The sequence below is a fragment of the Apium graveolens genome, chromosome 11 (assembly GCF_009905375.1).
Source record: "Apium graveolens cultivar Ventura chromosome 11, ASM990537v1, whole genome shotgun sequence".
Taxonomy (NCBI): Eukaryota; Viridiplantae; Streptophyta; class Magnoliopsida; order Apiales; family Apiaceae; genus Apium; species Apium graveolens.
The window spans coordinates 197,189,392-197,210,849 of record NC_133657.1 but is presented as its reverse complement, the minus strand read 5'-3'; the positions used below and the strand labels follow the sequence as shown (position 1 = coordinate 197,210,849).

The window sequence follows — 21,458 nt, the reverse complement described above, 5'->3', positions numbered from 1 at the left end:
AAACCTGAGAATACATGCAATATAAATGTTTAAGAGGTGGACGCCTGTAAACCAGCAACCAAGAATCCTATTTCTACTCCACTACTTCCATAAACCCAGCAAAGCTAAACTTTCACCTACGACTAAGTCGATTTAACGCAACTGCATAAACATATGGTTACAGTTGAATTATTAAAACTAAAACATAAAATAAAACATAAAACCAAATTTAAATTATCCCAACAGACTATTCATTTTTGGCCCAACCCAAGAACTTGCTCCGTATTCTTGAATTACATCTCGATACAGAGCCTTTGTCGAACTACTTTGGGCCTTTTCCACTCTACAAGATACTGCTTTGTCGAAAACACTACATGATTTATTGAACTTTTTAATTATCCCACACCAATCCATTCCTTGCCTACCAAATAGTCCGACACACAGTTGCTATTTCTCCATGAACATCTTTTCCTGTATGTTCTAACCATTCATCAAAAGTATAATCATCTGCACTTTGATTAAAACCACCTCTACATCTCCAACATTGACTGACAAATGGGAAAATGACTAGAACATGAATAATTATTTCAGCACCACCATTACATATTGGACAAATCTCACTCACTGGAACTCGTTTAAATACCAGATTAACCTTTGTTGGTAGACACCGATTTATTGCTCGCCACACCATATTTATCATTTTAGGAGGAGCTTTTATTCTCCAGAATTTCCTCCATAAGTCACTGCTTCCACCAGCTAAACTTAGCTTGAAACAATCTATAAGTACTTCTAACAATATACTTATCATTCAGATCTTCGTTCCAGAACAACTCGTCAGTCTCCCCATTGCCACCTAACGATGTATATAAGGTACATTGTTGGTCTCTATAGTTGAATAAAGAAGAACTTACTCATAATTATTAACAAATGTGTAAAATTTATTTAGATACTAGTTTTTTAATATTATTAAGATAACTTACCACCTTTTTTTTGTCGGGCAACATACTACTTTATGATCAATATTACAATGAGGGTCCTGGCAAACCGTTGTCGGGGAACCCTTATACAACAAAGAGTTTTATAATTGTAAGATGGTTAATTCAACGACTGTTATTAAAAAAAATTAGTCACAGGGACCACAAACATTGTCTGGGGTCCGGAAAAATTACTTTTTTGGTCCTTGAACTTGTCTGGGGTCTGGAGAAATAATTTTTTTGTCCCTGTTCACGGATCGCGGATATTGTCAGCTGTTGAGACTTAAAATAGATTGCCCCTACATTAACATCAACGGATGATTTAAAGTCCTAACCTCCAACAATGTCCGCGGTCCGTGACCGGAGGGAAAAAAATAATTTGTCCGGACTCCTAACATTGTCCGCGATCCCTCTGACTAATTTTTATAATAACTGTTAATCTACGAGTTTATGATGATATTCAGATTGCAACATAACAGCAGTTTAGAGTCCAGAGATTGCAGTGATTCAGATTTTCCAGCAGAGGCTATTTCTCAGGATTAAGTTTGTTAGGGTTTTGTGTTAATCTTGTTTATCTGGATAAACCTTATCTCAAACAAACTCATCACCTTATCTTATAAATCAAGTTTAAATCTCTCAAGCCTTATCTCTTTACTTGATTTATCTCTTTTTCAAACGTACTAACAGATCAGTTTAAAAGTTTCATTCAAATATTTTCAAACAAACTTATCTTCCAACCTTATCTTGTGTTTGAAAATAAATCTGTTAGAACTTTGCTTATAAATACAACTCTTCATTTCAGATTTGTAGCTAACACTTTCACGAGAATCTTTCATCATCTGAAATCATTTTCTTGTTTCATACCCGAGATATTCATATCCAGAAAAACAAGAAACCTAGTTTGAGTTGTAATCAATTTGTTTATTCTTATACTTGTGTATTCATATCAACTTTGTGCCGGGTTGTGGCAAGCTTGATTTCAAAGTATAGCAAGGTAGCTAGAAGGCTAAGGAATAGCAGTGGGCTAGGTAGCAAGATAGCTTGGGAAAGGGTTTCTTTCAGGTGCTATATTTGTAATCAAGGAAAAGATTGTAAGTTCTTTTATTAAAGTTGATATAATACATTCTCTATGCTAGTTGGCATGGGGACTTGGATGTAGGCCATAGACTAGGTGTAGGGGCCGAACCAAGTGAAAACTTCTGGTGTTTTTACTTTTCAGTTTTCAGCATTCTGCATTTTATTTCTGTTATTTATTTTCTGCAGTGTAATTGAGACTGTCTCATACCCTGTCTCATTTGTAAAGGGACTGTCCCATTTGCATAAGAGACTGTCCCATTTGCTTTGACAGTTAGAATATTATTTTATCTATCGAGCCATCGAATTTCATTTGGTATCAGAGCAGGTGCATTTAATTCTCTTTTTAGTGTTTATTTTGCTAGCGATCCATGGCTCAACCAGATAGGTATTCAAACAATTATCCACCACTGCTTCATGGTGCTGAAAACTACAATGACTGGAAGTTTCGGATGAAAATCTTTCTCCAGCGTGATGCATTTGAATGGGATGCTGTAGAAAATGGTTTCACAATTCCTATGAAAGAAGGGAAGCCAAAATCTCTCAAGGATCTCTCTCCCGAAGAAGTGAACGCAATGAATTCCAATGCTAAAGCTATGAATTCACTTCTCGATGGCATGGTAGCTACAGAATTAAGAAAAGTCTCAGCATGTACTACTGCCAAACAGATTTGGGATACGATCAAAGTCAGCCACGAAGGCACGTCTAAGGTACGTGAAGTAAAATTAAGTATGCTAATGAGTGACTATGAAGGTTTCAGTTTGGAAAGAGATGAAAGCGTGCGAGATGCTCAAGGGAGGTTTCTGACATTGATGAACTCCATCTCACTTCTGGAACGGATCATTCCTCAATCTGAGATAAATAGGAAAATCCTCAGAGCAATGCCAAAGAAGTTTGCTCCAAAGGTTACCATTCTGCAGGATTCAACACTGCTTTCGACTATGGATACTCTAACACTGTTCAGTGAATTGGAGGAATTCGAAAATCAGCTACGTAGATATGATGAAGAAGATGAAGCTCCTCGTAAGAAAACTCTTGCACTTAATGCAGATGAGTCTCCTGACGATTCTGATGAAGATATTGCTCTTCTAACAAAGAAGTTTCATAAATTTCTTGCCAAACGGAATGCCTCCAAACGACCTGTGAAATCGCAGTTTATGAAGAAGGACTTCAAATCTAATTCGAGCAAGGAGGTTAAAGTGAATCAAAGCAAAGATACTTGTTTTGAGTGTGGGAAGAAAGGGCACTTCAAAAAGGACTGCTACAAGCTGAAGAACAAAAAGAAGGCATTAATTACTTGGAGTGATGATGAATCTGACGTGGAGATCGATTCAGACGATGAAGTTGCTCAACTTTGCTTTGCTGGACTAGAGGACGACTCCAGTGATAATGATGAGGTACAGAATATTAAGTATAATTCAAATATATCTTCGTCTATTTTAAATTTGCAGGTCCAGGTCAAGAAGTTGAAAGAAAAGAATGCTTATTTAAAGCAAGCTTTAAGTGAAGTTCTTAGTGAAATGGATGACTCCATGAAGGAAGAAGCCCTAGTTGCCGAGAACAAATCATTACTTGAAAGGGTTTCAAAACTTACTGAAGAAAATCAATATCTCAAAAATGAGATTGAGATGAAGGATGTATGCCTTGAAGCCTTGAAGAAAGAGTCAATATCTGTTGATTCAGAAACCGTTAAAGAAGACAGTGCTCCTGATCCCCTTGTTCCTGAATTAAAGCAGAAAGTCGAACAGCTTGAAAAGGATTTAGCTAAATGTTTTCATGGAGAAGGAACTTTGAATGCTCTTCTTGGTGAACAAAAATCTTCTCTCGATAAAGGAGGTTTAGGATGTGAGTCAATCAAGAAACGTGCATTTCAAGGCGGTTATAAGCGAGCTCCTATGAAATATAAGATGCCTTATGAGAAATGTCGAGATTGTGGCAAAGCTGGCCACCCTACAGCTGAATCTAGATTATGTGGTATCAAGGACCACTTCTCTAACTCATCTTATAAATCGTCTGTTGGATATAAATCTGCTAATACTTCTGTTAATATCGTTCAGATGTGGATTAAGAAATCAGATAGACATTTATATAAGATTCGTGATACTAACCAACCAGGACCCAAGGTTAAGTGGGTACCTAAGACATAAAGCAATTTTTGCAGGTTTGTTTGAAGGTCCATGTTCCGCGAAATAAATGGATCATCGACAGTGGTTGTTCACGTCACATGACAGGTGATAAATCCAAGTTTCTATCTCTAGTTGCCAAGGAAGGTGGCTTAGTTACTCTTGGAGATTCAAACACCGTCAGAATTATTGGAAAAGGCACCATTGGTAATGATAGGTTTGCCATTTCTAATGTTCGTTTAGTTGATGGTTTGAAATATAATCTTATTAGTGTAAGTCAACTTACTGATGCTGGTCATAAGGTTAAGTTCGATAAAGATGTATGCTATATTGGTACTCATACTAACGAATTTGCTTTAGTTGCCAAAAGAAAAGGAAATATTTTTGTATTAGATTTTGATGAACAGCAAGAAGAAATTTGTCTAGCTACCTTTCAAGAACAACAAGATCTGTGGCATAGACGTCTTGGCCATGTTCACATGGATCTTCTTCGGAAGATATCTTCTCATGATCTGGTTCGAGGTCTACCAAAGCTGAAGTACAAGAAAATAGAACCTTGTTCAGCTTGCCAACTTGGAAAACAGGTGAAAACTTCCTTTACTGCTAAGAATAAAGTATCAACTTCTGTTCCTTTGCAGCTCCTTCATCTAGATCTTTTTGGTCCAGAAAGGTATGTAAGCTTAGGAGGTAAGAATTATGCTTTTGTTATAGTTGATGATTATTCCCGTTTCACTTGGGTATTATTTTTACGAACTAAGGATGAAGCTTTTGTTGAGTTTAAGGATCTTATTACTAACCTTGAGACTAAGTATTCATTTAAGCTCAAGACTATTCGTAGTGATCATGGAGGTGAATTCGAGAAGGATTTCATAACCTTCTGTAAATCAAGAGGAATCACTCATGAATTCTCAGCTCCTCGAACTCCTCAGCAGAACGGAGTAGTAGAACGCAAGAACAGGACGCTACAGGAAACTGCCAGAAATCTACTGCATGAGAGTAAGCTTCCAAGAAAATTTTGGGCTGAAGCGGATCTACTCAAGCTTCAGTTGAATCTTCTAGCTCTCCAAAGACTCCCGATAGTGTTTCAAATTTGAATTCTGTTACTCCTCTGGATAAATCTTCACAAGCGGAAATGAGGCAGTCTCTTTTGAATGAGACAACTCCTATTCATTTCCAGGCAGACAATTCTAATGAGGAAGAAATGAGTAATATTCAACTTCCTAAGTCTTCTAGGACTGTGAAGAATCATCCACCAGATAATCTTCTTACTGATTTAGATCAAGGGATTTCTACTCGAAGCAGACTTTATAATCTATGTGCATTCTGTGCTTTTGTTGCTGAATTCGAACCAAAGAATGCTCAAGAAGCAGTTGCAGACGAACACTGGTATGTTGCAATGCAGGAGGAATTGAACCAGTTCGAGCGTTGTGATGTTTGGGAACTCGTCCCACCTCCTCAGGATGCCAAGATCATTGGTACTCGTTGGGTTTTCAAGAATAAGAAAGATGAAGATGGAAATATCATTCGAAATAAAGCTCGGTTGGTTGCTCAGGGATACAACCAGCAGGAAGGAATCGATTACGACGAGACATATGCTCCAGTAGCTCGTTTAGAAGCTATTCGAATCTTAATGGCCTTTGCAGCTCACAAGAAGTTCAAGCTCTATCAGATGGACGTCAAAAGCGCATTTCTAAATGGCTATCTCAAGGAAGAAGTCTACGTGAAGCAGCCTCCAGGTTTTATTCACGAGAAGTACCCTAACTATGTTTACAAGCTCAAAAAATCTGTCTATGGATTGAGACAGTCCCCTCGTTGTTGGTACGAGCGTCTCAGTCAATTTCTTGTGAACAATGGTTTCATTCGCGGTACACTCGATCCAACTCTCTTTATTTTTCATAAACGTGATAACTTTCTTTTAGTTCAAGTTTATGTTGATGATATAGTATTTGGATCTTCTAACGAATCTTTGTGTAGATGGTTTTCTGATTGCATGCATAAGGAATTCGATATGAGTTTGATGGGTGAATTGCAGTACTTTCTAGGTTTGCAAATTAATCAGTCTAATGCAGGAATATTTATTCACCAAGGCAAGTACATAAAGGATTTACTCAAAAGATTTGCACTTGATCATGTCACACCTAAATCAACTCCGATGAGTACTTCAGTTAAGCTTACTAAGGATGAACAAGGTACACCTGTAGATGTCACTAAATTTCGAGGTATGATTGGTTCATTGTTATATTTAACTGCCTCACGACCTGACATTATGTATAGTGTATGCTTGTGTGCTCGTTTTCAATCTCAACCTAAAGAATCTCATTTGAATGCCGTTAAACGTATTTTTAAATATTTGAAAGGTACGAGTGACTTGGGATTATTTTATCCAAGCTCCTCTTCCTTTGACTTAATCGGTTTTTCAGATGCTGACTATGCAGGGTCACAGGTTGATAGAAAAAGCACAAGTGGTGCTTGTGAATTTTTAGGAGATTGTTTAGTTGCATGGCATAGTAAAAAGCAAACTTCAGTAGCTCTCTCTACAGCTGAAGGAGAGTACATTGCAGCTGGAAGTTGCTGTGCTCAAATTTTGTGGATGCAACAAACATTGCAGGATTTTGGTATTTCTTACTCAAATATTCCTATATATTGTGATAATACCTCTGCAATTAATATCTCTAAAAATCCTGTCATGCATTCTCGTACTAAGCATATTGATGTTCGTCATCATTTTCTACGGGATAATGTTTCTAAAGGTAATATTGAGCTTATTTATATTTCTACTGAGAAACAGCGTGCAGATATCTTCACTAAGCCTTTAGCTGAAGATAGATTTTGTAAAATGCGTCGTGAATTAGGTATGTGTTCTCTGTAATTTACTACGTGATTTTATGTAATTTATGTGTTTAAATATGAATTATGTCATAATACTTAAATATATGTTGTGTATTTATTATTTGAGTTATTAGGTTCCTGTTTATGAATTTGTGTTTTTTTTTATTTTATTTTATTTGTCCGTGTGATTATGCGTGTATATAACATTAGATTTTGTAAATCTTTTGATTAGACTTTTCATATCCTTGAAACTCGTGCATGTATTACTCTTTCAGTACATAACTTCTGTCTTGCATCTCTTCGACTTCTTTTCAATCTCTATCTCTTCAATTCTCATTTTTTATTTAACCTAATCTTCTTAACCCTTTCAGTTTCCTATTCATCTTCTCTCTCTCAAACACAATCGAAAACCTTTCTCCATTTCTTTTCTATTTTCTCGCCTCTATCCATGGCACGCAAATCTACCCCTTTCACTCGTTCTCGATCTACCGCTCAACGTACCCCAACTGATGCGGCTTCAGGTTCCAAGCGTCAATGGGTCGGTAATTTTGAACCGGAAGTATCAAGCGGAATGTCTGATAGTTCTTTTGAGCGACATGCAAAGGAGACTACTTCGACGAAAGTGATGTCAAAGTTGATTCTGAAGGAACGCCTGTGTGATCTGGATCTTCTGAAGAAAATCGGTATTGCGGACTTGTTTGATTCAGTAGGTTGTTCGTCATTGTTGTCGCCCCCGGAGATTATTTATCCCGAGTTAGTGAAAGAATTCTATGCCAAGCTTCGTATTTTGGATGGAAATATTGTGTTTTCAGAAGTCCAAGGGAATCCTGTTTGTTTTAAGGCCGATCTTCTGGCACGGCTTACTGGTGTTTCTGACAAGGGAGTTTGTCCGTCGACAACTCATCAAGCGTTTCAAGACGTTCCTGGTCTCCAGTACGAGGAACAGCTCAAGGTCATTCTTGGTGACAATTTTGTTTCGGTGTCAGTCAAACCTTCGGTAAATGATTTAACCCCAGTTTCTCTTGTTTTGTTTCGTTTATTTCATACGAATGTTATGCCTCGTAAATCTGGTCGTGATAGAGTCACTTTTCAAGATTGTATTCTTATGTCTGTTTTTGTTAAAAAGATTCAGTGCAATGTTGCTTCTTTGATTATATCCAATATGGCTCACTGTGCCAAGCATGGTTCTATGCACTTGCCATACCCTGGTCTTTTGTCTCGAGTATTTGAATATTTTTGTGCCTTGACCCCTGCTTCTGTGTCTGATAAGATTTCCGTAATCTTTGACTTGTCAGTATTAACCTTAAATGGTTTAGTTGTTTCTGAGTCCAATGAGTTAGTTTTTGATGATGCTTCTAGGAATGTTGGTGGTATTCCTAAGTCTCCTAATTATGCCTCAGACCCCTTTGATCAGCCTACCAATACTCTTCTTAATTCTCTGTTAATCAAATTAAATGAAAATTCTGCTGCTTTGGCTAATTTAAATCAGCATTTTGCTTCTGTCAAAACTCTTGGATCACTAACTTCTGAAGTTAGTATTCTAAATGCTTCTTTTGAGTTGTTTAGGAAGTATGTTTGTTCGTCTTTGGATGATATCAATGCTAAACTCTCTGTATTGCATACTTCTGATGTCAAGTTGTCTAAGACCATAGATTTTGAGTTTGGGACTCTGCAAGAAGGGATGGTTTCCTCTGCTAAGGCATGGGAAAAGGAATTTGTTAAGTTGTTTTTTAAGCTTGGGTCAGAGACTAAGTTTTTATCTCAGCAGTTGTCAGCCATGCAAGACAAGAGCAAGATGTATTGGCACAAGAAAAGAGACTGGATTGGAGATTGTACTTTAGAAGAAATCACTGCTCCTCTGCCACTCCCTGCCATTCCTCCACCTTCAGTTTTTGGTATGACCAGAGAAGAATACAAGGCTAAGATATTTGAATGGCTTCGTGAACGGGACGGGAAGGCACCAGCTCAGGAAGCTTTTGACAAGCTATTTTCAGAGTACGGCTCAGCTCCGGTGTTTCCTTCATCCCAGAACAAGGCTTCTGATTCAGGAAAAGGCAAAGGCAAAGACAAAGCTCCAGTTCATGTTGATGACGATTCTGATTGAAGGACCCTTTTATGATGAAGGGGGAGAAAATTATGAGATGTTTTTAAGATGTTTGATTGATATTTTTAGACGATGATGGGTTTATGGGTTTATTTGGTTAAGACTATGTTTCTGAATGGGTGTTTTTTTTTGATGGATGTTTTGTGGATGACTTTGTGATGTTGGTTTATGTTTTTGATGAATGTTTTTGGATGACTTTGTGATTAACTGATATTCTGGATTTGTTAGATAACTATTGCAACTGGACATCCTGGTTTATGGATGGGTTGTCTTTTGTTTTAAGGGTTTATTGATTGAGACTGTTTCTTTTATGCATATTGATCTCATGTCTCACTCAGTCTTTAGTTGTCTCATTCTCATATTGATTGCACATATCATAAACTGCAAAATATTCTGTTGTATCTAACTCTGTTTTACAGGCCTTTAGTGTTTTTGATAGGGGGAGCATTTATGCTTTCTTTGTCATCATCATAAAAGGGGGAGAATGTTAATCTACGAGTTTATGATGATATTCAGATTGCAACATAACAGCAGTTTAGAGTCCAGAGATTGCAGTGATTCAGATTTTCCAGCAGAGGCTATTTCTCAGGATTAAGTTTGTTAGGGTTTTGTGTTAATCTTGTTTATCTGGATAAACCTTATCTCAAACAAACTCATCACCTTATCTTATAAATCAAGTTTAAATCTCTCAAGCCTTATCTCTTTACTTGATTTATCTCTTTTTCAAACGTACTAACAGATCAGTTTAAAAGTTTCATTCAAATATTTTCAAACAAACTTATCTTCCAACCTTATCTTGTGTTTGAAAATAAATCTGTTAGAACTTTGCTTATAAATACAACTCTTCATTTCAGATTTGTAGCTAACACTTTCACGAGAATCTTTCATCATCTGAAATCATTTTCTTGTTTCATACCCGAGATATTCATATCCAGAAAAACAAGAAACCTAGTTTAAGTTGTAATCAATTTGTTTATTCTTATACTTGTGTATTCATATCAACTTTGTGCCGGGTTGTGGCAAGCTTGATTTCAAAGTATAGCAAGGTAGCTAGAAGGCTAAGGAATAGCAGTGGGCTAGGTAGCAAGGTAGCTTGGGAAAGGGTTTCTTTCAGGTGCTATATTTGTAATCAAGGAAAAGATTGTAAGTTCTTTTATTAAAGTTGATATAATACATTCTCTATGCTAGTTGGCATGGGGATTTGGATGTAGGCCATAGACTAGGTGTAGGGGCCGAACCAAGTGAAAACTTCTGGTGTTTTTACTTTTCAGTTTTCAGCATTCTGCATTTTATTTCTGTTATTTATTTTCTGCAGTGTAATTGAGACTGTCTCATACCCTGTCTCATTTGTAAAGGGACTGTCCCATTTGCATAAGAGACTGTCCCATTTGCTTTGACAGTTAGAATATTATTTTATCTATCGAGCCATCGAATTTCAATAACAGCCGTTGGATTAACCATCTAACGGCTATAAAACTCTTTGTTGTATAAGGTTTTCTGGCAAATCATTGTCAGGGACCGTCCCGTAAATATAACAAACCGAGTAAAAAAGTCTAAACACCGTAGATGAAAAGTAGCTCACAATAGAATTAAAGGCCGATGATTTACATGCTATAGAATATACAGGTGCAGAATGAATAATATTTTTAAGTATTAAAAAAATATTATATCAATTTTTTAACTTGGTCCAATAGTAAAAAAATGGTAAAAATACATAGATCAATTTTTTTTCAAAAATCTGTGCCAATAGCAGTAGAATCATAAAAGCGACTTACTATATTGTTCATCGATGATATTTCGATTGTTGTTGAAATTTTACTATGTGAGTTCTTTGAAAATGGAGCGATTTATAATTTTGACCTTTAAATTAAATTGTTAGATTTTCTTTTGAAAAGATCAGTATAACCCAAAGATATGAAAAAAATGTATTTCCCAGAAAATACGAGCAAGAGACGATCCACACGGCAGGATATGTTCATAATTATAGCTTGAGCAAAAAAATGTGATTTGATTTTCTCATATGTTCCTTTACTTTTAATTATTTTTTAGGCGCCATATATTTTACTGGCGAATTATTTTACCTATAAAAAAATATAATGGAAAAGAGAAACATAAAACTGTATTAATTATAAAAAAAACAGTAATTACAAAAACAGCTTAATAAGTCTTGTAGTAAAACGTCAAATGAATACAAAATCCTAGGATAATAAAGTACAAATGTAACATGATTTTTATGTTAGAGAAAGGGCAGATGAAACCTACAACAGACACAAATCCTCGGTCATATGATAAATAGGTCATCAGACCCTGTAATTTCTCCCATTTTTTTGCTTAATCACGTTACTTGCCACACTTTCTACTCAAAGACCTCTTCTTCCTCCGCTTAATTCTATTTATATTTCTTTCATCATGCTAATTTTATCTTTTCACATCATCATTTCTTACACCATTTCTTAACTGGTAATGTCTTGTAACTTTTTTCATGAATGTTTCTAAATGCATACACAATTTTTATTATTGTTATCTTTTGTTCATATAAATGTGGTTCTGTTATGTAATGTGTTGCAGAAACTCTAAGAAACCATGGTTTTCTGAAGCCGAGTTGAAGTTGAAGCTGCTCTAAACATGGAGTATGGTGACAAATTTATGTCGAATGAGCGCCAGGAACAACTTAGAGCTGCTTCAGAAAGTATAGACCCGTTATCGGTTTCTCCATTACAGATTTCAACATCAAAATCTCCCAAGTCACCCAGATCTCCAAAGTCTCCAAGGTCACCTAATGCTCATCATGGAAAACATGGCACTGCCAAGCCTGGGAGTCCACTTAAGAATGACAGGCATTCGCATTCTGGAAGAGACGGTCGCCCTAAGAAAGGTAACCGACATATCTGCTATAATGGTATCATGAATACAACATTTATATTCTCTTGCAGTACATTTCCGGCAAAAGATAAAGTCCTACTGCCTTTCAATGATTATAAGTTTATAACCATAGTACTCTAAAGGGCCTTCTTGTCGCATATTTGCTGTTTGTAGCATGTAGTTTCTAAATTTTCTTTAGAAAAAAAGAAGATAATGTTGATGGATATTGTAAAGATTATTTGATAGTTCACAGGTCACGTTGATGAATGGTGTAATTGTTTTGCAGGCGGTTGTGGGGGGAAAGGAACCTGGGGTGGCATGCTTGATATGAATGATCAACACCTTGACCCTAATGACCCAAACTATAATAGTGCTGAGGTAAAATAGTAACTCTTAACTCCTTTTTCTGCGTTTTTAAGAAATTGCTGCTAAAACCTTCTATTCTTGCTTGTGGGAATTTTGACAAGTAAATTTATTAGTATTAGCCAACTATATATGTTTGTCAAGGAATTCTGTTATTGCAGGATAAGGATAAAACACGTGCAACACAACCAAATTCACCACTTCTAGAGTACAAAAAGAAGGCAACAGTGATTGTGGATGAGTATTTCGCGACTGATGATGTTGTCTCAACTGCTAATGAATTGCGGGAACTTGGAATGCCAAATTTTAATTATTACTTTGTTAAGAAGCTTGTGTCTATGGCAATGGATAGGCATGACAAAGAAAAAGAAATGACCGCTATTCTGTTATCCTCCCTCTATGCCGATGTCATTGATCCCCCACAAGTTTACAAGGGATTCAGTAAGCTAGTGGAAGCAGCAGATGACTTGATTGTAGATATTCCAGACACAGTTGATGTTCTCGCATTGTTTATTGCCCGGGCTGTGGTAGATGACATACTTCCTCCTGCATTTCTGAAAAAGATTTTGGAGTCCTTGCCCAAGGATTCTAAAGGAATAGATGTGATTAAGAGAGCCGAGAAGGGATATTTATCAGCCCCTCTCCATGCAGAAATCATTGAGCGGCGCTGGGGTGGAAGCAAGAACAAAACTGTTGAAGATGTCAAGGCTCAAATTAACAACCTCTTAGCAGAATATGTTGTCAGTGGTGACAAAAAAGAGGCATGCAGATGCATCAAAGATCTTAATGTTCCTTTTTTCTACCATGAGATAGTTAAACGAGCTATAATAATGGCAATGGAAAGGCCCCAAGCTGAGGGACGTCTTCTTGATCTATTAAATACTGCCGCTGATGAGTGTTTAATCAATTCTAGTCAAATATCAAAAGGATTTAGTCGGATTATTGACACTGTTGATGACTTGTCACTTGACATACCAAATGCAAGGGAGAAATTGCAGAATATTATATCAAAAGCAGCATCAGAAGGTTGGGTATGCGCCTCATCTTTGAAGTCATTGTCATCACCGACTTCAAAGAAGGGATTAGAAGATAGAGCGGCCAAAGCTTTCAAGATGAAGGCCCAGTCCATTATTCAGGAGTATTTTCTTTCAAGCGATATTGAAGAGGTAAGTCGGTGTCTAGATTCAAAAAACAGTTTTTGTGCAGCCGAACTGAATGCAATATTTGTTAAGAGGCTAATAACGCTGGCAATGGACCGTAAGAACAGAGAGAAAGAGATGGCTTCTGTTCTGTTGTCGTCTTTGTGTTTTCCAGCTGATGATGTCATAAATGGATTTACTATGTTAATTGAATCTGCTGATGATACTGCTTTAGATAATCCAGTTGTGGTTGAGGACCTTGCAATGTTCTTAGCTAGGGCAGTGGTAGATGAAGTGCTTGCTCCTTCACACTTAGAAGATATTAAGAGCCAGTGCTCAGGGACAGACTCGGGTGGGAACAAAGTGCTGCAAATGGCACAATCATTGCTCAACGCTCGTCTTTCTGGAGAACGGATATTGAGGTGTTGGGGTGGTGGTGGAAGGGCAATTGAAGATGTCAAAGACAAGATTGGTAAGCTGTTGGAGGAGTATGAGTCTGGAGGCGATATTAGAGAAGCTTGTCGTTGCATAAAGGAGTTGAATATGCCATTTTTCAATCATGAGGTTGTTAAGAAATCACTAGTGGCACTCATAGAAAAGAAAAATGACAGGTTGTGGGGTTTACTCAGACAGTGTTTTAGCACCGGGCTCATAACCATGAATCAGATGACCAAAGGCTTTGGCAGATTAGCAGAATCACTTGATGACTTGGCTTTGGATGTTCCTGATGCGGAGAAGAAGTTTGCACAGTATGTTGAACAAGCCAAGGCTGAAGGCTGGTTGGATTCATCTGTGAGTTTCCAGAGATCGGGACATGTTGTAGAAAATGGAGCTTTCTCATGATATTTAAGGCTGGCTTTATTAATTCTCATTCCAATTACAACTACATTTAGCTACATCTGAATCCATGATATGCGTAGATATCTGCTGTAACTGTTTATAACATTTTACTTTCAAGATTGTTTTTTTAACATTTTAAACCACTGGATGATACTTATTTCTTGTTCATCATCATTGTTGATTTTTCATCCAGCTAATTACTTAATTTGACATTAGAGAGGACACATCTGTTTAAGACCAAAACACGAAGTTATGTTCCCAAATCCCTTTCTAGTTGATTTTGTGTTAGCTATACTTGTCACAGATTAATGTAATTATACTAACCAAGTTGTAATGCCATTACTTGGCTGTTGGCACCTTAAATAGATAAAAGGACGGTCACCAATAATCCCCATTACCGAGTTAAAGAAAGTGTATGAGTTCTTAATAATTTTCTGAGCTATTAATCTGAATATCCTGAAGTTCTGGATGACCAAAATTAACAGAAGTTGTTTAAAACAAAACATATAAGGAACATATCATTACATGCACAAACAAGAAATAACACATACAGTATCAATATTTGAAAAATAATAAAATATTGGACTTCTTAGACGATCAGCTTTCTCCTTCCATTCCCGGGCTAATCTCGTATTGATCTCCCAAGCCAAAATGAGCCACCAGTAAGCAAACAACAGTTATTAGCTCACCGCCTTTGTTTAGTTGCTGAGCATGAGCACTTGACCTGATATGACTTGCCACAAATGATAGCAGTTCCACCCACAATTTGCTTATTGCCAATCATTTCTTCTCCAAGGATAACAATTTTAGCTCTTTGGCCAATGCAGATGCATTGAACAATAATAATTTATATTTATCCTTCTGTGCGACAACCGGTTTAAATTCTCTATTGATGCTAAGAATTATTTGCCTTAATTTGTAAGGCCTCCCTCTCCTTGCTGTCTTTGCCAAAGAAACAGCACGTTCTCTTCTTTAGTTCAGGTAATTTAGTGTCAAATAATTTTTTGACCTCGGTGCAAGTATCTAGGAACTTGAATGTTGACAAAGATTGAGCCCAGCTACGATTAGTAAATTTTGACGCGCAATGATGATCTCTGTCTCTAACGAAACCAGACGACCAATCTAGGAACAAATTTCTAGTATTTTTCACAACGGTTTGTCTAGTGTGTGCCCATGGGCACATGCTAAGAAAGTGTGATTAATTAGTTGTAAAAATTTTATTGGTGGAGATTTTTATGCATGCAGGGGGTCCATCATTATTAATGAGCTCTCCACCAATATTTTGTGGACACCTCATCAAGAACTAACTTTTAGCATGTGCCCATAGGCACAGACTAGAAAAATCTTTTTCCCAAACAATATTCAATCAACAAACTCATGTTTCCATGATTTGTGCTTGGCGTCTGTATCAAACAGAAGCCTAAGCTTTACAACTGTCCGGTCGGACGGTCAGAGAAAAGTAGCATAAAAATTGAATCACTCTATAAAATTGGTTTCCCTTTTACGTCAGAATGGAAGAGCCCTAAGGAAACAACAACTGCGATGAAGGACAGTGTTCTGCTGCAGAAACCGAATTTTTAATGCAAAACAGGCAATTTTATGAAAAGAACATCATAATTATAATTCAGCTCTACGACAACCATCCTGAAAGCATCTTTATATGATGTTGCAAGGAAGAACTCTCGGCTCTGGTTGCCTTCATGGATCCCGAGAATGAGGTCGACAATAAGTCCTTTGAATGTCGTGAAGTATACAAAAGCATACTGCAATACTTGTAACTGAGACAAAGCATCCACATTCATTCTGACCAGAAGTTTATCTCTTGGTAACAAGCATAGGTTAGACTGTCACCGCAGTATATAGAATACAAACTTTGCCTGCTTACAGTGAGTCCGAGCCCGAAAACAGCAACAACAACATCTGCAAGCAAATATGCTAACCACAGAATAATGACAATCCATTTGTGTGAAGACCTTCTAAAGGTTCCAGCAAAAATTAAGAAGATTTGAACGAAAAGTTTTAACTCTTTGGCCAATACAGATGCATTGAACAATAACAATGTATATTCATCCTTACGTCTGAGAACCGGCTTAATTGATGCTTAAATGAAGGACCAAGGAAATAACTACTGCAATGAAGGACCGAGTTCTGCTGCAGTAGCCGAATTTGTGATGCAACACACGCAATTTGGTGAAAAGAGCATCATATATATAGTTCAACTCTACCACAACTAGCCTCAAATCATCCTTGTATGATGTTGCAAGGAAGAACTCGAATAGCATAAAATGTTGTCAGCGGACATAAATCAGTATATTCAAACCGTTTAGCGACTAACAAAACCGAGCTGAAGATTTTCTTGGCATACATTATGATCAAAACCAAATTTATACTTGACTGTCAACAATGCAATAACTAGTAAAAATGTATTTCATCTTCAAATGTTAATTTTCCTTGAAATAACATTTTTCCTGTATCATGCCTAAGCTGTATCATTCGATACTGGATTGTCGGGTGAGTCGTAAATCATTAGACACCTTGTTCAAGAATCAACTGACAGCAATTTGCACAATTCTCTGGACACCAACAATTCCAGACTGAAGCCACAATGAAAGATATGCATGACTTTGATCCTGATTTGTGGCTACAAAACCACAGGGCATCCATCAACTGCAATCCCCGGAGCTGTTGGACAGGAAGCATAAGGACATCCATCAAGTCCATTACCCCACCAATCAAGACCAATTTTTTCCAGTCCTAAGCATAGATACAAAAGCACTCCCATAAAAGCCAGTCCAGCATCAAGTGCACCAGAAAGAACATAATTATGGCGCTGCCACCAATCCGGTCTATGTCTATACACTACAAATCCAGATAAAAATCCAACTATAATCCATGCACTGTAGTTAATTGCAGTAGCAGCTGGCATCAGTCCTGTTGCGCCTATTAGTACCGGCATGTTTATGAGCTTAATCCAGTCTTGGGTAGGAAATGCTCTGTGAGCTAACCACACAAAAACAGGAGCAACTGCTCCAAGCAGAAAGAACCAATTCACCATTGCATAAGTGCCTAAATCTCCGAAAGTTCTGCGAGGTCCGATTAATCCCCAGACAACGGATGCATCATAAAAGATATGATCCATTGGGCAAGTCCATACAGTGCCACCAGAAGATGCAGTATCACAAATTTCAGGAATAGTTTTCATTAACCACCAGGCTGTTATCAAGCACACTAAACTTGCTATAAGCGTACCCACTATCTGAAAAAATTGAAAATAATCAGACCCTAAAAAATGTTGCATTTCTAGATATATGAATATTAAACTAACCTGCGCCATAAACATTGTCCGGGGTGGAATTTTCATGTAATGACCAAGCTTAAAGTCTTGAAGGAAGGTAATTGCTTGAGACATACTCACCCAACCAAGCACCTTAAAGCACATATTAGCAACCGGATACCCTGGATAGACGTATCCTATTACGTATTCTGTGATGATGTTTAAGCCCGGTGCCTATAGATTTATGGAAAATTATTATGACAGACTTTTAGATTATAATTACATGCTGTATACTCGTATATGAACAGATACAGAGAGAATTCAAGTTATTGCAATATCGCGTGAAACCTGGTTAGTAATTGCAGTGATGATCCCGATAGGAAGAATGAAAAAGAAGGCAATGAGGCAAGCTAGTAATACACCCCACCAAGGAAGTTGTAGTTGATCATTGTAAACCTCGCAGGCAAATATTGCAAGTGCTATGTTGGTCACTAAGATGCACAAAAACCACCACTCCGGAACTTGTTTATATTTACTCATAAGTCTTGTATGAATGTCAATTTCCTTTTCTTTAAAACTTGATTTGCTTTGCTCCCATTCCCATATTTCCCTGCATATATTAATGAAATACTTGGACATTACCTTTGACGCCAAACAAGTGCACTATCTGTAATTGAGAATTAGAAAATGTTACCTTCCATGAAATAGAAAAACATGTACAACAGTGGCAGAGAGAGCTGCAAATCCAACACCATATGTCAAAGCAAAAAATGTACTAAGATTAAGGGGTCCTTCGCGTTCATAAGCCACATAATCCAGGTGAAAATTTGAGTCAATAATGGCTGTAACATTGTAAGCTTGGCCAGAGGAGGTAAAGAGACCATCTGAAAATATGGGGAACTTTTTTGCTTCAAAAAAATTCAGCCAGTAGCTTATAGTTGTCACAACATACATGAGTAAGGAAAAACCCACAGCAACATTGGCAGTGGCAAACCATGGGCTTGCTAATGGGCTTCCAAGATACGCGGAAATGGAAGACCAGTCAAGGCCAATGGTACCAATTCCTAGGCCGTGGAGTCCAGAACCAAGTTGTTGTGCTAGAACTGATCTTGGGAAGATCCAGCAGATCCATGAAAAGGAGGTTAACATTTGAAAGAGGTAGCCAGGGAAGACGTAGAAAGCAAAGCTGCAAATGAACGCGATCAGGAAGAACTGAGTACGAGTCAATCCGCCTTTGGACCTTTCTTCTTTCTCATGAAGAGCCCTGCACAAAAGATTGTTAAAGCCGTCCATCATTTGTATAAAAAGCTCAACTAGAGTAGTTAAGATGATCCCCAGTATGGTGCTCAGAGGTACATTGTTATATGAACAATTTGCACAAACTCGCTCCTGAAGTCGAACCATTTATTTATGAACATTTACACTCTTACTGCCTGTTTGGCACCACAAGTTAGCTTATTAACTTATAAGTCCGTAAGTACTTATCGACGATGTTTGTCGACCCAACTTATAAGTTAGATTTTCAACTTATAAACTGATAAGTTGAATGTTAGTAACAACGTATTTTTTCTCAACTTATTTTGATTTTTCGACTTTTTATTAACGTAGGTTTAAAAAAAATATTTTTAAATGTTAATCTAATATAAAATTCACGAAATAAGATAATTATATTTAAAAATTAGTTATTTTGAATAATTTAAGTAAAAAAAATTCTGACTTATAAGTAAAATTATCCAAACACTTATGTAACTTATAAGTGTGACTTATAAGTAAAATTATCCAAACACTTATGTAATTTATAAGTGTTCATCTACTTATCACTTGTAAGTCACTTATTCATTTTAAGTTATAAGGTACTTATTTTAAAATTTCTCAAATGTGCAATCTATACCACTTGGTCTAATAGCCATTTATTACATGCCTAAAAATTATTCGACCAGGGGCGAAGCTAGAGTATAAAATCATAGTTAAACTAATTTTGAGTCATTTTTGTTTTTGAAAATAAAAAGATCTTTTATTGCATATCACGAAGAATTACATTGATAAAGAAAGGTTGGGAAGGATAGCCACTCCTTACGATTAGTCAAAGAACTTGCCTCCCTAGCCACAATGAGCTGCTAAGTTCGCTGATCTTTAACAAAATAAACTAGATAGGACCTCAAGTCCTTTACAACTGAACACAAATCCTTAATGATTGATCCAAAATAGAGACATTTTAACCTGTTAACCGGACAGTTCTCCTAAAACTTTGTGCTAAAAAATGTCGTTGCCGAGATCTTATGTTAATTTTAATAATTTTAACAGAGTTTATATTCAGTTAAACTTGGGGTGAAAGTACCTGAACAAGGAGACTTGAACGAGATTAGCAGGCCACCACATAGCAGCTGGCTCCACTAAATATCTTCTGAATATTCCAGCCCATCCAAACCCCATTATCTACCATTCAACACAACCATTTTTTTTTTAATTTTTACAATTGTTTAAACTTTAGTATAAGGTTTCATATATCCCCAGTAAACCAATTGTTTTACTGTTGAAAACGTATCTTGAGGTGTAAAAATGTTACTTTCGTATGCTATAATTTGAGAAATAACAGACGAAAGATTTGTTTTCACACCGCAAAATACGTGCTAAAGGTCCAAGCTACTCCTATTTTGGGACGGAAGAGTACTAATATTAAGGGTGATACCTGAGTTGTTAGGCTAAGAAGCAAAGAGACAAAGAACGGTGATGTGTTGCGCATAAAAAATCTTTACGCCCGTGACCACGTAAATGGCAAAAACAGAGCCAGCGCCAGAGTTTGCGAAAATTGTAATAAGAACATGCTCTTTGACGTTAAATGGCCCTGGATTCATAGTGAACTCGAATCTCATTCCTCGGAAAAATATCCTGTTAGTAATTTTAGCTGCCATGAGTTGACCTAGTGGAACCACGGCGATCTGAGCTGAGATCGCCGTGATGGTCAAGGGTTCCGTTCGGTACCAAAAAAACATGTTGAGAAATGATAAGACAACGCAGGAGAGAGTCCCCAAAACCCACATTCGGAATGTGAGTACTGGCAGGGTATCGTCGTCGGTGTTAGGGACAGTGAGTGCCACCTGCCTGATCGGAGACTCATCGCGCAACTCTTCATTTTCTTGTTTTGGTGATGAACTTGATGGAAAATTCGATACTGGTCAAAAAATTTGAAATTTAAGGTTAATCGTAGCTAACACAGTACACATGGTTTGTAGCATATTACGTCAGCCTGTAAGGTTTACCCAATAAATACCCGAATGATAACGGCTGCAGTTTAACCGCGGTTACTTACTATAAAAAATACAGTAGCACACACCCATACTATTTATAGAAACATGAGAAGTAAGATGGTTGTATACTTACATAGAGGAGTTTGTGTTTCATGAGAGATTGATTCTTCATCCATGCTTTTTTGCTCTAAAGAGATAACAGCCAGCTGTTTAATTTCTCTTCAGGTAAAAACTGTACAAGATATTTACATGACCTTGTAAACTTGTGACTTGTGAGTTCAATGCAGCATCTGTTCATGTATATATTCGGAATTGCCCAACAAACTTGTATTTTACTATTTCGGATTTCCGAAAAAGAAATGTTTACAGTAAGTTTTAACTTTTTGTTTCTTGCATTTTCAAAACTTTACTTCTTTTGTCAGGGGGTAGTGTGTACAAGAGGTTCAAAAACTCTAATATCATATCTAATCCGGAAAAGAGCATGAAAAACTCGATCGCACTTACAACATGACCTGGTTCGGCCAGATAAAATACTTTTACGAGAAGGTTTTATCGAAAACGTGAGAAAACATAAAGAAATCAAAAAAGAATTTTTGGTTCTCGCAGGCCTTAAACTGAGTCTTCTACTTTTTTTTCAAAATTTGGTTTG

At 37.0% G+C, this 21,458-nt stretch overlaps 1 protein-coding gene and 1 pseudogene across 1 annotated transcript; one reads left to right on the top strand and one right to left on the bottom strand.

Annotated features, from left to right (window-relative positions):
- Positions 1–11,480: 11,480 nt before the first annotated feature.
- Positions 11,481–14,473, top strand: LOC141698102 (MA3 DOMAIN-CONTAINING TRANSLATION REGULATORY FACTOR 2-like). The gene is made up of 4 exons (XM_074502714.1): positions 11,481–11,543; positions 11,652–11,958; positions 12,232–12,323; positions 12,470–14,473. Exons 2-4 carry the CDS (start codon positions 11,709–11,711, stop codon positions 14,288–14,290), a joined length of 2,163 nt encoding a protein of 720 aa, XP_074358815.1. The 5' UTR covers positions 11,481–11,543; positions 11,652–11,708; the 3' UTR covers positions 14,291–14,473.
- Positions 14,474–14,949: 476 nt separating this feature from the next.
- LOC141696796 (oligopeptide transporter 7-like) lies at positions 14,950–21,086 on the bottom strand (annotated as a pseudogene).
- Positions 21,087–21,458: the final 372 nt, after the last annotated feature.

Coding starts and splice junctions, on each gene's coding strand:
- LOC141698102 (XM_074502714.1), top strand. CDS start 11,709: ATGGAGTATGGTGACAAATTTATGTCGAATGAGCGCCAGGAACAACTT. Junction 11,959..12,231: donor AGACGGTCGCCCTAAGAAAG/GTAACCGACATA, acceptor ATTGTTTTGCAG/GCGGTTGTGGGGGGAAAGGA. Junction 12,324..12,469: donor CAAACTATAATAGTGCTGAG/GTAAAATAGTAA, acceptor CTGTTATTGCAG/GATAAGGATAAAACACGTGC.